This window comes from Penaeus monodon, chromosome 39, assembly GCF_015228065.2.
Source record: "Penaeus monodon isolate SGIC_2016 chromosome 39, NSTDA_Pmon_1, whole genome shotgun sequence".
Taxonomy (NCBI): domain Eukaryota; kingdom Metazoa; phylum Arthropoda; class Malacostraca; order Decapoda; family Penaeidae; genus Penaeus; species Penaeus monodon.
This window is the reverse complement of record NC_051424.1, coordinates 18,538,833-18,557,084: the sequence shown is the minus strand read 5'-3', so window position 1 is coordinate 18,557,084 and position 18,252 is coordinate 18,538,833. Positions and strand designations below refer to the sequence as shown.

Here is an 18,252-nt window from a genome sequence, read left to right as displayed (position 1 = left end):
ATTTATTCTCTAAACTCACAGAACACACACACACACACACACACATTACTATCTTGACTGCAAAACGAGACCTATCCGCTCTAATCATTTGAGCGTATGATACATACTGATCAAGATCCGATCAGCAAGTAATTTATCCTTAAACTCACAGAACACACACACGTACATACATACAATATATACAATCTATATACATGTACATGGAGGTCCTAATCTGAACAGTGGAGGCTCTCGGAGCAGTAAGAGGCACTAGAGGTATGCATTCATGGCCCCCGACGTGTGGACATGCCCTGGGTTCATATTAAATTTTCCCTCTTGTCCCCTGAGATTAATGGGTGGCTGTGGGGATGCGGGCCTTGCCAGTTCGCCCTCTAGAGAACCTTTTGGCAGTGCGTCCTATAGATGATGTTGCTGTGGCGGGACAAACGTCCCTCCCACCCGACAAGTGAGGGAGGCTGTGGATCCCGTCTGGAAACCGGACTGGGAGCAGGGGTTACGCGTCCTGTCTGCACATGGTGTGCAGCTTGTGGAGCAAAGCCCCCACGGGAACTCCACAAGTGGACTGTGGGCTGTGGCCATCTCACTCTATACTGTGCAACATCTGCGGGTGTAGCAGAGGTGGCGTCTGCTCTGAGTGACCGCCCAAGATTTAACTGCAGGCGGCCCCCCCATCCAGGTGGGGGATTGGGACATCTGTTCTTTGCGACAGGATGATTGGATGCCACTGCTGTCAAGGGAACTAAAGTGGCTGTGAGTTTAGGTGGCTGAAGGCAATCAGTGTGGGTGGCTACACCTATTACTAGTCAGGCTGTAGCCATTCTCATCATCCCAAGAGGGTAGCCATAGCCATCTCCAGCAGACTTCAGCCCTTGATAGTAGGGGTTACTATGGTCGATGAGCGTATAATGGCACGGAGACTGAAGCTTGGATTTGTCTTCATGTCTCTTATTGTTATGTATGCTCCTATCAATATTTTCAAACTCGATGTAAAATAGGTGCTCTATGTCAACCTCACATCGGTGGCTGACATCTGTCCTCGTCGAAACCAAGGTCTATATAAGACCTTGGGCGAGACATTCGCCTTGTTCTAGGCGACTTTATTACAGTATCCGGTTGTGATCAAGCTGGCTATGAGATATCAGCCGGGCCATAAGTGAAAGGCCCGGGCGAAGCCAGAACTTCGCAAATCTCAAGCAAGCAATGAGATATCTGTTGGTTCTCATAGCTTGGGAGCTGATGCCGACAGCGAGAATATCCTCCTTTTACGGGAATTTGCAAGTCCCAGAAATTGAAGATTTCAGGCTCCTGGTACCGGGACTCTAACCTACATCGTTGGACAATACAGGTAATGTAGCCAATGATATCACTCATATCGTTAGCATTCGTAGGAGGATCCTCCAGGACTGTGTTGTCTACCGGAGTGTTGAGTTCTGTGATACTGACTATAGAATGGTTGTGGCTACCCTCCGAGTCCACTTCAAAGCCCTCCATCGGGCTAATGATCTCCCAAGTGTGTTTCACGTGGACAGGTTGAGGGATCGGGAGTGTCTCTAGGGTTTGCTAAGGATATCTAGTCGTTTTCAGCGCTCGGCAACCTGACGGACCCTGCAACGCTGTGGGATACCTTCAAGGGCGGAACACTTGACGCAACTCGCGAGTCCATCGCTGACCGCTCGAGAGCAAGACAGAATTTCATTTCGATGGAAGCACTGGAAACTACAGGTGCTTGTCCCCTGAAAAAGGATCGGGACTTGCATCACCCCCTGGTGTGCAGGATTTGGTCACAGTTGAGAAGGGACAAGGGACAGTTTATCAAGAATCTTGAAGAAAAAGTCGGTTATTTCTTATATTAAATTATCTTCATCTTGCCAATCAAGTCATGAAAAAAAAAACTAAACTCCGAGCCCTCTTCACAGACGACTGCATTCCACGCTAGTGAATGGCCGGGTTAGTCTCAGTTCGTGTACTGGACTAAGTACTTTGGACGGGTTAACAGGTTAATCCACAAAACAGCCTGGACGGGAGTGGTTTTGCAATCCCTGTGCAGGACCAACCCATCAGCGAGGAACCACCTTCTCTAACTGAAGTTTGGGTGGCGATCTCCAAGCTGAAGAGTAGTAAAGCGGCATCACTACTGAATTGTTAAAGGCTGGTGTTGAATCTATAGCACAGGGTTTGCGTGCTACCAAGTGTCAGTCTGGTACAATCGTCGACAAATGTAATGCACTTGTGCCGGGTGTATATAATAATCAACTTAAAAGATTATCAGTATTCTTCATTAACTGTATTTCCATAATAAAGAGAGTATTATTACATAACTACCGTGTTAATTATTTTATCACAATTACTGAATTCGAGAAATGGGGTAAACATGGCTGTTATTTAGTGTTGTTGTCGTGCTGTAGTGACAGGATTCAGAGGAAAAGTACACTATATTCACTATACATTTGTCTCTTTTTATTATTCGTTAATAGTCCGGAAGGTTGGCTTTCACTGTGTTGGCATATATAGACCTGTTTAAGGGAACACTGTATAATTTTCTTTTGGTTTATTGTTTATTATTCATGTGATAATGATAATAGTTACATTAATCACATTAAATCTAATATCTTATTGGGCTATTTACATCAACATTTGGTTAAGTTACGTTCGATATAAATTTAGCGACTGTTATCGTATGCCAGTGGCCCTCCTGCGACAGTTGGCGGCCGATCGGCAAGTTATTATACCTAAGTTATATACGATACACCTTGATTATACCTACTCAAAGATACTCACGGACTTACAGTAAGTACACACACACATACACGCACACACTTACACACACACACACACACACGCACGCACGCACGCACGCACGCGCGCGCGCACACACACACACACACACACACACACACACACACACACACACACACACACACACACACACACACACACACACACACACAGGGAGAGAGGGAGAGAGGGAGAGAGGGAGAGAGAGAGAGAGAGAGAGAGAGAGAGAGAGAGAGAGAGAGAGAGAGAGAGAGAGAGAGAGAGAGAGAGAGAGAGAGAGAGAGAGAGAGAGAGAGAGAGAGAGAGAGAGAGAGAGAGAGAGAGAGAGAGAGAGAGAGAATTATGCAACAGTACTATAGTTACTACACGGATGGCAATTTGCTGAATTGTTTATGCACACAAGTGCTCATACTTACGAAAACTACGTACCAACGCATATCCATCTGTAAAAAATTCGTACCAACGCATATCCATCTATATGAATTAGTGCAGATACTATTTACATACCTACGAAACAACCAACCGGGAATATAGGTACAATGACATCGACAAGATCTATAGAGTTGATATATTACTTCTACAGACCATGGATATCGGTACCGAAGAACATTGGCATAGGTTCTATGGGCATTGGGGGTCAAAGAACTTCAGTGAAGTAACGTCATATTGTCATAGCAACGGCGGACTGACCTCGCTCTCATATATATATATTCAAAAATGGTAGTAAGTTGCCTTTAATGCTTATTAGGTCTTGAATGACAATGTTTGTTTTCCTGTTAATAGAAATTGTAAGGCGAGGAAAAGTTGTTGACACTTATTGAAATAAGCGGCTACATCACAAAATAATAGAAGTGGGAGCCAAAAGAGTAGAGCAGTGGTTTTGAAGTTGTCACCCTAGGGAGGCTTCAGTATTTTCCAAGGGGGGTGCGAGCCCTTGGAAAAAAGGTTGTAATCTCTCTGATTATCTTGGTTGTTCTCTTAATGAGCATTAAAAAGACTAACAAAACATAGTTACACTTTTCTTCAAAATCCATGAGGGAATTTTATTTACTGATGCAAGGTAGTTGAAAGGATAAGAACCAAGAGGGGGAGAGAGGGATCCATGGGAAGGCAAGGGAATTAAGGCCAAGCACTGGGGACCCTACTACGTACTCACTCCAAGAGCATCACAACATGAAAACTACAATTAAGTATCATGCTGTGACCACGGCGGCTCAAATATGAGCCTACCGTTAAAAAAAAAGAAAAAAGGGAAAGAGGAGGGAGCTAAAAATGAGTAGTATTCAGAAAACAGAAAGGGAAAACAAAAAGCCAAAAACAGGAAAGAGAACAAAGGGGTAGAAAACCAATGGGTGGTGGACCTATGGGAAAAGGAGAATTTTTTTCTTTTTTGTCTAAAGGGACAAATGTGGATATACCTTTTTGCCAAGTCAAAGAAAATTTCCTTGGTGATCTTGAATCTAAATTTTGTTGTTTTGAATTTTTATTAAATTCAATATTGTTTTGATCAGAAACATCCAAATATAATTGGATTTGATGTTATTTAATTTTTAGTTATTAGTGTTGGACTTTTCAGAGTAGGGTCCCTTCTTGATAATATATAAAGAGTTACCACTTTATTTGAAAATTACTTTTAAAAATGTAAACATTTGTTACATAAGGTATTATTCAGCTATGAAGACGTTAGATATTGAAGCTATAAGGTATAATAAATGTAATGATCAAGATTCCCATAACATGGAGAGCCAGATGAATAATCTATTGCAAACCTGTCATGGTTGAGGCTTTGGTCCATCAGATAATTGCAGATTTAATGTGCAAGAAATTAGTCTTCAGCATGACCTGCCAGTTGCCTCAAAAGAAATGGAAAAAAGTTTGAGGAGAGTAATGCATGCAGTAATATGACATTTTGTCATTAGAGTAATATATAGTACTTAATATATATCATCTCAATTTACTTTAAATGAAAAAGAAACCTATAGTCAGCAATATGCCTGTTTACATGTAATATTTATGACCTTAAAATATAGGAATATCAATTAAAGATAAAAAAAAATTGTTTCTGTGACTTCAATTACTGGAAGATTCTCCCTTATATGTTATTGGCTTTGATGTATAAACAGAGCCAATCCAACAAAAAGTTGCAAAAAAAGATGAGAGGATCAAGGTACTGGCAGACTTATGGAGTTGGAATAGCTGCAAACATAAGGAATGAAACACTGGATCTAGGGGTATCTAGTATTCTAACTCAGTATTCGCCCAGAACAGAAATGTAAAATAAAAGCAGTCAAGCCTTCACCTTGCCTAATATATAGAATAGAGATTTGTACGCTTTTGCTGGACTGTGGAAAGGTGCAAAGGCCACAGTATTGCTGAAAGATAGATGTAGTCCTTTTTGTGACAAATACCCCCATCTTGATGGCATTCAAGGTTGTGTCATCAGAACTGTTCGAGGATGTCCTATTTGTGAATAATTAATATAATGAGTCCAGGCCACTTTGTAGGCTTTGTCTCTAATACTTGCTTGAGCTCCTGTTAATATTACACTGAAATAAGAAGAGGCCAGCTCATTGTTTTTTACCTCTGCTAATTGATTTCAGTTCATTATAAAAAAGAAAACAGATTAGAAATGGATAATCTGGTCACTTGTTTTGAATACATCACATTTCTTATTTAAAGCCAGATTCCTGTTGCTATGTCAGCATAATGTTACACATTACCACCAGATTTGAAATGCTTCATTTCTCACCAGTTTACTTTTTTCCATGATTTTTGGAAATATTCTGTTGCATTTTATTTTGCTATTAATAATGTCAATAACAGTGCATTAATTATAATGCTAGTACTATTGCGTATGATATGCACACACGCACATATAAGCGCACTGACTGACTAACTGACTGACACACAGACAGACAGACACAGACAGACAGACACACAGGACAGACAGACACACAGGCAGACAGACACACAGGCAGACAGACACACAGGCAGACAGACACACAGGCAGACAGACACACAGGCAGACAGACATACAGGCAGACAGACAGACAGACAGACAGACAGACAGACAACGCGCAGCGCAGACGACGCGACGCGACACGCGACACGCGACACGCGCGCGCACGCGCACACGCACACGCACACGCACACGCACACGCACACACACACACACACACACACACACACACACACACACACACACACACACACACACACACACACACACACACATATATCTCTGTCACTCTCTCTTGTTAGTTACTCTATATTTTATCTAAAAGATTTTGTAATAATTCTTTCTTTTCCTCTTTCAAGTATGTGTATGCATATAGCCAACAAGATGTAAAGGAGTGAAATTATATTTTAATTTCCTATTTATTTCAGACAGAATGCCTAAGACTCCTGACACTTTAGCTATAATGCATGGCTTGCTTGGTGTTGTAAAGTCAGAATATGAATCTGCAGGCCAACTGTCATCAGAGTTACTTCGTTCTTTGCATATGCTTCATGGGCAGACACTTGTCAGTGCATTAGACTTGATTGACTGTAAAAAGGTGAATTATGTTGATTTTCATTATTCTTAGTAATGCAGAAATTGAATATTATTCTCATATCTTTTAATTTTATAATTTTCATTGGTAGTTTTGTTTTCTAATAATAGTTATCTGTTTAATTTTACTAGCTAGCAGAATGGGGCGTGGTATGGAAGTTACTCACATACAGCCGAGTTTTAATAATAATCATGTCATTTTTGAAATGTGAACAGTTCACCTATGTTGCACAAAAATTTGTAGGGAACAATATAGAGAAAAAATGTTTTTTTCCAGTAATTTAGTCTTAATTTGCTCCCCTTCTTTTAGGTTACGATAGTCACTTCCAACAGTGGCCGATGGGTGTACCAGGTCACTGGAAGTGCTGGCACTCCCTATGTATGTTTGCCTGACTCTATTTTCTGTCAGTGTCCAGCATTCAAGTTTTCTGTGCTAAAGAAGAAAGAAAGTGTTATGTGTAAACATGTTCTTGCAGCACTCTTAGCAACAGCAATGGGAGTAGTAGACAAAAGGACCATCTCTGATGAGTATATGATGGATCTTCTGTTCCAGATGGATTAAGTAAAAAAAGAAGAAAAAAAAAAAATTCTTTTAAAAATATAAATAACTAATTCAATTGTGTTCAACTACAAAATGGAATGAGTTGGCTTCACAAAACTAGGATAACCCTTCACATTCAGAATCCATTGAGATGAGACCTAGTGAAATGAACAGCCATGTTAATATCAATTAGATCAATTTGGATAAAGTGTTCAAGCAGAAACTTCTTTGAAATTTTTCAGTTTTATACTTTCTTTTCAGTTTAAAATAGTGGTCAAATTGTGCATTACAATCCAAAGACAATTGTGGAATATGATTGCACAAAATTTTATTACTGAGATCAATGTGTAAAAATGTGTGTACACAAGAAATGGATAATTGTAAATATACAGGTTAATAAAAGCTTTCTATATCATCAATGATTTACTTCAAAGGTCTAAAATGCAAGGCACTATGGAAGGACACCTGGATACATATAAGGCACCTATATTACATTACACACATTATGAGTGTAAACTCTTGAGTGTTGTGAACATGTACAAAATTCATTAATAAAACATCTTTGAAAAATATACTCTATGTAATATTAAATATTACATATTTATCATAGACATTTAGAAAATGGTAATGTAACAATCTATTTTTTTTCCTGTGATTTCTGGAAGACCTTCAATAATTAAGAGAAAAATCCATATTCATCATCTCTCCATTCATCATACACTCATTACACAGTGCTATTATCCCTACAAACTCAGTTTCATAATGCAAGCATGGTTGGAATACTGATAAATTAAGTGAAGTAGGCAGCTTTACCACAAACATCTAAAATCCAGTATCCAGAATTTAAAAAAGTGAAAAATGCAAGGAAAATGTATACAAGGAAATAAATAAGTAAATTCATAAGCCTGAGTAAATTGCATTTTGATCAACTCTACTGGTAATATAAATGATCAGATGCATTAAGAAAAAGAAGACTACTACAGATTGTCTTGCTAAAATGTTTAAACACCAAACATATGCTTGGTATCACTGTAGTGACTGACTTCCGAGATACCAAAACAGGTGGGATCATGTTAACAGATATGTTTGTGGTTTTCTACATGCATGCATTATGTTGATTGAGATTATGGCTAAATCAGGGCTATTACAATGTCATTTTAATATATCAAGTTGTGTCATTATATATTTGACCAGGAGAGCTAACAGCAAGAAGGGTCCAATTTTACCTTTGTTTCAAGGAAGGATATCCCTTATCTGTAGTACTAACATTGGGTATTAAAATATGACTACGTAACTTAAGACTACAGACACCAACCATATGTTACAAATTAAATCTAACATTTCTTAAACAAAATCTGGAGGATATCCCCCTCTCATTATAAACAATCTAATATCTGATAAAAAATTGTTCCTTTAACTTTTCAAACATTATCCAATAATTTTAAAACAAATTCCTGATAGACAGGTATAAACTTGCATTTGCTTATCTTTATGTTAAAAGTTTCAGAAAAAAACATTTTTAAAAAGGTAATAATATATACACTCTGCAGGTAAACTAGTGTGAGATGAGAATATAATCTGAAGTATGGTATAAGTCAAATGGTCAATCTCCTTTTCCTGGAAGGGTAACATTTCCTGTATGAATTTGAAAGTACATTTTGAAAAGCACCATAAGAAAAGAAAAAGAAAAAGAAAAAGAAAAAAAAGGCATAGGAAATGGAATTACACCAGTTTCTATATAATTTCAAAATATGTCACTTTTGCATTGAAAAATTCAAGTACTTGCTGCAATTAATCATAAAAAAAATCACAGAACTATAATCATTATCAAATTAATGAAATACACCCCAGCTTCCTTTCAATGTGAGCTTCCATAAATGTGTATAAAACAGCCATTTGTTCAATTGCATAAAAATGGGTAACTGTCATATAATTCTAATGTAAACTAAACAAGCACTTGAATGGTTTACTATGTACAAAAGTAATTATTTAGGGGAAAAAAAAAAAAAAAAAAAAAAAAAAAAAAAAAAAAAAAAAAAAAAAATATATATATATATATATATATATATATATATATATATATATATATATATATATATATATATATATATATCAATAAAAGGAAATATTAATGTAACATTAATCAAATAAAATACATCCACCTGGGAATGATTACCATGATACTTTGCAAAATATTTTAACTGATAAAAACAAAACAAAACAAAAAACATAACAAAATACAATGAAGAGCATACCCCTGCCCCCAAGAGATTCTACAGCCACATTTCCCAATTTTCAAAAATCTGAGAATCACATCAAAGGATCAACAAGGGGATCACCTTGGAAATCTTGGTCCTCATAATCACTGTCATTGGTGTACTCATCATCGTTCTCAATTGGGTCATCCACATCTAGTTCCACTTCCACTTGGATTTCCTCTGCTCTTTCAGAGTCAAAGTCAACTCCTTCCCTGTTTTCTTCTTCACCCTCTTCCAGGTTCTCCATGGTATCGTCTATACTCACAAAAGTTGGGGATCCTTCTTGAATACGAGGTACGAGATCCCCACTCTCGTTCTCTTCCCAGTTTTCTCTCTCATGGGCACGCAGATGTTCCCTTAGTTCAATACGCGTTTTAAAGTCCTCACGGAAACAAATCACACATATCAGCATGTTGCTATGGTATTTTTTTCTATGGCAACGAAGAGCTGATGTGTCTGTGAATGTTTTCTTGCACAAGTCACAAGAATATGGACGTTCACTTGTGTGCTTCTTAACATGAAACTGTAAACTTTCACGATTATTGAAGGACTTGCCACAACTCTGGCAACGGAACGGCTTTTCTCCAGCATGGGTTCTCTCATGGCGTATTAAACCAACAACCTGGGTGAAGCTCCTCCCACATACACCACATGCATAGGGTTTGAGCCCTGAATGTATTCGCTCATGTGCCTGGAGGCCAGATTTGAAGCGGAAAGGGCGGTAACATATTTGACAGGAAAAAGGTTTTTCACCTGTATGCAATTTCATGTGCTGCTTAAGATGTGTGTTCCGAGAAAATCCTTTCCCACAAATCTTACACTGTACTGGACGTTCACCAGTGTGAATTCTCATATGAGATCTCAAGTTAGACTTCTGATTGAAAGACACATTACATAGTCCACAAGTGAATGGTTTCTCCCCTGTGTGAATGCGCATGTGCCGAATAATGTCAATTCTCTGGCGATATCTTTTGCCACAGATATCACATGGGTAAGGCCTTTCTCCAGTATGTACTCTGATATGTGAAATGATATGGTCTTTTGTTTTAAAATCTTTCTTACAGAATGGGCACTGATAAGTATTTAAAGCTGTTTTAAGAATGTTACACACATCTCTTTCTCCACTCTCTGTTTCAATATGAATTTTAAGGAAATGCACATCCTTATCTATATACTCACCAATAATGGTAGTGTTAGTCTTTGTGGGAACAAAGATTTTAGAGGTTGAGAACTGAGCCTCAAGAGCTTCTGAGGAGCATTTCAGGGTTTTCATAAGAGTTGCTTCTTTTTCTGCAGCAGGAGGAACGTTTCGGCTCACAAAATCCTTTACATCTACATTGTCTGGGATCAAGACTGTGCACTGAGTCTTCTCAAGACGCTTCTGGTCAACAAGGACTTTCTTTAATGGGAAGTCCCCAACACCAGCCAGGGCCTTGACAAGCTTCTTCTGATTCTCCTCGGCTTTATCATCATGATTTAGTCCAAGGGCTTCTGCTTCTTCTGGAGAGATGGAGATTAACTTGCCTTCTGATGTTCGAATATAAAACCTACGTGGCTTGTTTGGTGTATCGTTTGTGCTTGTGGCTGATGTGGCTTCTAGAACTTTCCTTAGTTGTTCATCTTTTTCTAGCAGCTCATCTGCAATATAATGGCAAATTAGAAATATTCAAGTGATTTAAGGGACAGAGTGCTGCAACATACAAAGCAATAAAAGTTTACTGTTTGATAAGAAAACTTTTTTTTTTTAACAGTAATTGTGTCATCAACAGGGTTATTACATTTTCATTTGCAAGATGGGATATGCTATATTACTTTCATGTTATTTACTGAAAAAAAGGAATAACCATATTCTTCATTAAAAAAACATTGTTCTCATTTTTATATTAGGTCAATATTTCAAGACTTAATAAATATGAATTTTTGATCATGCATATTATAATCAACTGTGTACGTACTTTCCTCACTTGGTTCTTCTTTAATTCTGACATCAACAAATGGCTTCTGTGATGCCATCTCCAAAGCCTCTTCTAGCTCTGTCTGGGGGTCTAAAGGCTCATCCTTGATCTTTACACCATCTACATACACTAATTCCCCAATTGGCTCATCATTAGGTTCTTCTTTGACACGGATGTTCAAGTAGGCAGGTGGTTTTGATGAGAGTACCTTCTTGGCAGGGGATGGAGGTTGGACAACTTGCTGTTGCTGTGGTTGACATAGCTGTTGCTGTACTTTTCTCAGAGGTGGAATGGCAGTCTGTCCTTTTGGTGCTATTTTTTGCAGTTTTGGGTGTAATCTAACTGGAACAGGATTGCCAACAACTTTGTACTTCTTACCCTCATTACTTAATATTACTACTGGATTTGCCAGGCTGGGAGTGGGTGTTATGGGTGAAGACAGCAGATTCTTTGCAAGTGATGTACTTGTCTTATTGACCATTGTAACAACCTGAGGCATCACTGGCTCTTGTTTGATATTTACAACCTGCGCTGCTGGTACACTTGGTACTGTTAGAGAATTTACCTGGGAGTTTGGTTTTACTATCAAAGGTGGGGTCATACCAGAAACCTTTAATACCATTGGTTGGGCACTTGCAATGGGTTTCTTTTGTGCTGCTGACCCGTAGTAGTTTTGTTGGGCTGTACTATGAAAGTCTGGGGGGTATTTGTAGAAACTACAGGATTTATTTGTGACTGTACTGGGGGGCATGAGAGCATTACTAAGTTTTGGGATACCATCATTGCCTGATTAGTAGACGTAGGTGAAGGTTTAGATGTTTTGACAACATTCGTTAGCAACAGTTTCTTGCCGTCAGCAGTCTGCACAAGACGCATGTTTGGGGCAAGGCTGTTTCCCCCAGGAGGCACACATACTACAAGAGGCTGCACATCCACTTTTGAGGAATTGGGTACTGCATTTTCCTTTTTAATGACTATGGGCCTGATTGATGAAACCCCAGAATTCTGCAACCCTGAATTTATTATCAGAGGAGGCATGTTTCCTCCTCCTGCAGTATCTACTTCTTCCATATTTAGTTGTTTTATATATAAGGAATACTTGGGGAAGTACAACAACAACAAAAAAAAAACTAAATGAAAAGAATAAAAAAAAAAAAAAATCTTCACATTCTCACCTGAAAAGAAAGAAAATTCACATTAAAATCATGATATGGTAATAAAAGAGAATTAACACAAAAGTATAAATAAGATCAACTGCATTACATAAATACATATCTGAACACTGTTCATGACAACAAATGTAGGGAAGCAATGAATTAAATATATATATATATATATATATATATATATATATATATATATATATATATATATATATATATATATATATATATATATATATATATTGTTGTTGTTGTGGGGGGCTTAGGAGATGGGGACTAAGGCCCAAAGTAGGGGACCACCCCTACCTTAGTCCTCAGCCCTCACCTCAACTAATTTTGCTGGTCTCTTCTCACCTATCACCTATCTCATCTGTTTAACCTTTTCCTTTGACTTTTGGAAAGGATCCTTTGCATTATTCCTTGACTTAAATGTTACCAAGATTTTAATAACAATTTAATAATCATAACATCAATAGCAATAATAACAGTATCGTTATCAATTATATTAAAATTCAAGGAATGGGGAAATCAGGATTGGTCACTAGGGCCTGCTAATAGACTCCTTCCTGGCTGAGCACATGTGGAGGTACCTGTATGTAACAAAATTTACAAAAAACTACAGGGGACAGAACATAAACCCGTGGTAGCTGGGTTAAATTTTTTTGATGTTCTCACCACAATACTTTATCATAATGCTCCCTACTCCCTTCTAACAACCTTATATTATACCCCATCAGCTCCCTCTCTCTACCTTTTCACTACAATACTACCCTTTAGTATTGTTCAACCTGTAACTTTACCCTAATCATACTCATTCCTAACCCTTCTTGTTACTCTACCATAGCACCATATGACTTCTGATGTCATATAGCACTTACTTACCTGGGGGAAAAGCCCCTAGGTAATGTATACATATATTCATTTGAGACAGGTACCAAATCAGGAGTGGCTATGGGTAAAGAAGTTAGCTGAACGAAGGAGAGGAAAAAATCAAATGGAAAGGGGCAAAGGCAAGAGAGATTGGGAATGGGTATAAATTATTTTACTGTGGTATAGAGACAAACCTTAATGGTGTAGGGGTAATACTCAACCCTACAAATAAGAAGGATGTAATGAAAGTGAAAAGAAAGTTAAGAGATTGATCTTAGTTAAAATACAGATGGATATAGAGACAGTTAACATTATTAGTGCATATGCACCCCATTCTGGATGTGATGACAATGAAAAGGACTAATTTTGGGACAAGCCGAGTGAAATGCTACAGGAAGTACCAGGAACAGAGAGAATCTGGATAAGTGGGGATCTCAATGGAGACGTAGAAATAGGAAATGAGAATGCAAAGGGTTGTATGGGAAAGCATGGCTATGGAATGAGAAATGAAGAGGGCTTATGTATAGTGGAGATGGCACAAGCATTCAGACTAGCAATAGTATACACCTATTACACAAAGAAAGATCAACAAATAATCACATATAGTAATGGAAACAACAGAACCCAGATTGACTATATCTAATGCCAAAGACACCAAGTTGACTGCAAAACACTGCCAAGGGAAAGTGTGGCAAAATAACACTGCCCAGTGGTATGTAAAGTGAAAAGTGACCGAAAGGTGAGAGGAAAAGGGATAAGGAAAACAAAGTGGTGGAAGCTGAAAGAAGCAGAAACTAGGAGGGAATTTATACAAGTGAAAGACACAATATATCTGGGAGACAAGGACTGGAACACAATTAGCACAAAAATTTGAACAGTGGTCACACAAGTATTAAGAGGATCATCAGGGAATAAAAAAAAAAGGAAAGGAAGCATGGTGGTGGAATAGTGAAGTTCAGGAAGCTATCAAGTTAAAGCGAGAATGCAAGAAGGCAAGGATCAGCGACAGACACAGGACAAAGAACTACAGAAAAGACTTAAAGGGGCTAATTAACAGATGAAGAAAATAGCTATAGCAATAAAGTGTGCATACAAAGACCGGTACAATAGCCTAGAGAAAGGTGCAGAAAGTATTAATAAAACAGTAAGATGTATACCAGGCCAAAACTATAAAGGATGCAGATGGTAGGGTATTAAATAAGGATGAAGAGATAAGTGACAGGGGGTGGAGGAAATACTTTAATGAACTTATGAGTATAGAAAATCAGAGAGAGAGAAGAAATATCATGCCCAACATGGATAATGTAAAGATAGCACTTGTCAGCTCAGAAGAAGTAAAGCACTAAGATAGATGAAAAATGGAAAAGCAGTTGAACCGGACAACATACCAGTGGAAGTGTGGAATTGCTTAGGGAATACTGGATTAGAACTTTTAACAGGTTGTTCAACAACATTATTGAGACAAAGACTATGCCGGATAAGTGGAAAGATAGTATACTAATACCAATATACATGTATAAAGGTGACATACAAGATTGTGTGAACTATAGAGGAATAAAGCTCATGTCACACACAACGAAGATATGGGAAAGTCATAGACAGAAGATTGAGGAATGTAGGAACAGTTTGGATTTATGCCAGGTAAAGGAACAACAGGTGCCATTTATGAGCTTCAACTCCTAATGGAAAAATACCAAGAGGGTCAGAAAGAATTGCATGAGTGTTTATAGATCTAGAGAAGCTTATGACCGAGTGCCTAGAGAGGAAGTGTGGAAATGCCTGAGACTGAAAGGAGTAACAGAAAGGTATCTGAAATTGATACAAGAATGTACAGAGGAGCATACACACAAGTAAGGAGCACAGCAGGAACCAGTGAAAAGTTTGAAATTAAGGTAGGAATACACCAGGAGTCAGCACTAAGTCCACTCCTGTTTGCTATTGTTATGGATTGCCTGACAGATGTGAGAAGAGAAGTGCCACAGGACATAATGTATGCAGATGGTGTAGCTCTAAGCACAGATGAGAGGGAGGAGGCAGAACATCGCCAAGGAGAATGGACAGTAGCCTTGAAGGTTAGCAGGAAGAAGACAGAGTACCTGAACATGGGAGAAGATGCAGCAAAGGGAACAATCAAGCAAGGGTAAAATGAAGTCACTGGAATTGTGTGCGACAGGCGGGTAGCAGAAAAAGTAAAAGGCAAGATTCACAATGTAATAGTGAGACCAGCAAAGCTGCATGGACTGGAAGCAACATCCTTGACAAAAGCACAGGAAAGAAAGCTGGAGGTGGCACTGGAGGTGGCACAGATGAAAATGCTGAGATGGAGTCTGGGTCTAACAAGAAGGGATATGATCAGGAAGAAGAGTGCAAAGGATAACAGTGGGGAAAGCAAACAGAGGAAGACTATGGAGGAGAATGTCAAACTGTTACAATGTAGATATGAAAGAAGTAGAAGTGGAGGATATAGAACAGACAGCTAAGGAGAAGGTGGACTTGCACCAGCACCCCTACACCCCAACCCACATATATAAAAAAAAAAAAATAAATAAAAAATAAAGATATTATATAAGTGTGTGTGTGTATAAATATAAATATATATGTGCGTGTGTATATGTATGTGTGTGTGTGTGTGTGTGTGTGTGTGTGTGTGTGTGTGTGTGTGTGTGTGTGTGTGTGTGTGTGTGTGTGTGTGTGTGTGTGTGTGTGTGTGTGTGTGTGTACACATATATACATATATATATACGTACACATACAAAGAGGAAAGAATGTTTACTGAATCTTGGGTAATGACCTGAGTAGGGACCTGGAATGATTGAATTGACAGCCAGTATCATGGAGAGGGAAGTGGTAGCAGTGCTCAGAGTCATGATCAAAGGAAAGCCAAGGGTCGAGGAACTGGAATCGTTAATGTCTGTGAGACTGGTTGATAAAGGGGTAAGCCTTAATGCCCCTAAATTAAATTATTATTGGCCATGGTGAGCCTGGAGTATGTGGGGAAGAGAAATAGTTTAGCCCTCAGGGTACCCATTAGGGTAAGGGCTAGACAACTCATCAAGGGAATATTGTAACCATCACTCCCTGAGGCCATTCCGGACAGACCCAGAGCCAGCCTTTTATACTTTCAAAACAGCTCTTGCATCTTAGATTGCTGACAGTGGAAGGGGTTGGAGAAGAGAAGGAAAAGGAAAGGGGGGAGAAGAAAGACCTTGCATGACTGGTTGATGAACAGAAGGCTGAGGTCCAAGGCAGGGGAGATCCCCAACACTGGGCCTCAGTCTCTGTCACCTAAGCTCCTTCATGACTACAACAGGCATGGAATGAGGGGGGAAGGTATGAGAAAAATTTTAATCTATATTCATTAAAAAACATGCCCAAATAATCAGAAAGATTCCCAAAAGACAAGAACAAGCTAATGTCTTTCTTCAGCAACTGAGGACACTGTTGTACACTAACAAGAGACTGCGGAAGATTATTTTCGCTGTGTTCATCCTTCTCATCAGCAGGTATATATATATCTACATTTTTTTTTTATCCGTCATATATTACTTCTTTGAAATCAGATATAAATTTGGATAAAAACATTTTAAATAATAGATATGTTGTGAAAACCAGAAATCATCAAACTGTAATACAATATATTCTATACAGTAGATGCTACATTTATTTTCTGATGTATCCAAAATCTTTACCTACCAGGCACTCATTTTTCTGGTCAGTTACTAACAAACGTATAGCATGATGCTATATAAAATGATATAGGAATGTCATTTTGGTAAAATTTCACTTTTAAACTTGTTCATAGACAAAAAAGAAAAATGTTATTGATATAGTTGAGCATATGTATATTATGTATATTACAGCAGCAATCTATGTATCTCCTGTGCTAAGGGAAAGGCCACTAACAAACCCTTGGGATTTGGGTGACATTAGCATGTCATGAAAATAATTGGCTAAGAGCTAGGTGACCTCATGAAAAAATTTGGCTAAGGGCCAAGGTGACAGGAATATGCTGTCATGATAATTTTGGCTGAAGGATGGGTTAATAGGAATGATTAGACTCAGTGGGCATTTAGGAACGAGCTCTTCCATTATTTCCATTGGTAGAGGAGTGTGAAATGTACCATCTATGAGTCATGACTGGAAGAGTGCTGGCTTCAGGGGAAAAACTACTTCCATGCTCAGGATCCTATTCCTGCTTATTGGAAAACAGTCTATTACCCTCTTGATACAGCATATCATTGACAAATATAGATATTGGAAAATGGCAAACAAGCAAAGAATGCTCATGGTGAAAAAGAGATAATAATATTGCAAAGGGGAAGCAAGGAGTCTTAACACTACACATGAGTGTTTGTTTGTGCCTGGCCTGCAAGCCACACACCCAGGAGAGTCACCACTAGCCTAATGCCCAGATTTTGGGCCACGTACGGGTAGCAATGCACCGGGATCAAATGGGTTAAAAATTTCTATACATATTCTGGCAGGATAGTTCACACTAATTACATATTTGATGAAGAATTACCAAGAGAGTCCACAAACTAGCAATGCAATAATCATAATCATGATAACAAAAAGGTCCCAATTTTATTTGTTTACATATAATGCATAAATTAACCCTTTGCGGATGGGTGGCATGTACGTACATGCCATGGCATGGTGGGCCTATCTGCCGGGGGCATGTACGTACATGCCATGGTGTATGTATGGACATGCCATGATTTTTTTTGTTACAATCACGGCAAAATATTATTTTTCCGCCACTGAAAGTGTGATTAAGTAATTTTTAATGCTTTCTCATTTTTACTATTAAAAAAAATACAACAAACCGACAATTTCAACTCCATGATGTCACACAATGCTTATTTTATTAAGACTATAAACCGAATAATGATCAACTATGGAGTCTATATAACAACAAAAATGTCCTTCAGTCTCAATTTATCAGGAAATATGGCAAGTAGAGACTTTAGAAAATAATGAAAACTGAAAATACAACATATGCTTGTAGTATTACGAAGAAACGGCATGGGATGCTGGTATTTGGCATGAGTGGTCGCGCATGCTAGGGCGACGATATAAGCCCCCGGCAGCGAGGCCCAGGCCACTATGAATACTACCCGTCGGGAAAGGGTTAAGT

General features: G+C 38.5%; 2 protein-coding genes across 6 annotated transcripts; one reads left to right on the top strand and one right to left on the bottom strand.

Moving 5' to 3' along the window:
• The first annotated feature begins 2,674 nt into the window (after positions 1-2,674).
• LOC119597390 (zinc finger SWIM domain-containing protein 7-like) lies at positions 2,675-8,575 on the top strand. 5 transcript variants are annotated; one of them, XM_037946951.1, is made up of 3 exons: positions 2,675-2,787; positions 6,163-6,332; positions 6,639-8,575. In XM_037946951.1, the coding sequence occupies exons 2-3, from the start codon at positions 6,168-6,170 to the stop codon at positions 6,888-6,890; spliced, it is 417 nt and encodes a 138-aa protein (XP_037802879.1). In that variant the 5' UTR covers positions 2,675-2,787; positions 6,163-6,167; the 3' UTR covers positions 6,891-8,575. The 5 variants fall into 5 exon arrangements, with proteins under 5 accessions (XP_037802879.1, XP_037802881.1, XP_037802882.1 ...); XM_037946953.1 differs by lacking the exon at positions 2,675-2,787 and adding an exon at positions 3,224-3,309; XM_037946954.1 differs by lacking the exon at positions 2,675-2,787 and adding an exon at positions 3,336-3,495.
• A 416-nt stretch (positions 8,576-8,991) lies between these two features.
• Positions 8,992-11,868, bottom strand: LOC119597389 (GDNF-inducible zinc finger protein 1-like). Its single transcript, XM_037946950.1, has 2 exons — positions 11,083-11,868; positions 8,992-10,765 (listed from the first exon to the last, which is right to left on the bottom strand). The coding sequence occupies exons 1-2, from the start codon at positions 11,831-11,833 to the stop codon at positions 9,180-9,182; spliced, it is 2,337 nt and encodes a 778-aa protein (XP_037802878.1). The 5' UTR covers positions 11,834-11,868; the 3' UTR covers positions 8,992-9,179.
• Between the last annotated feature and the right edge of the window lie 6,384 nt (positions 11,869-18,252).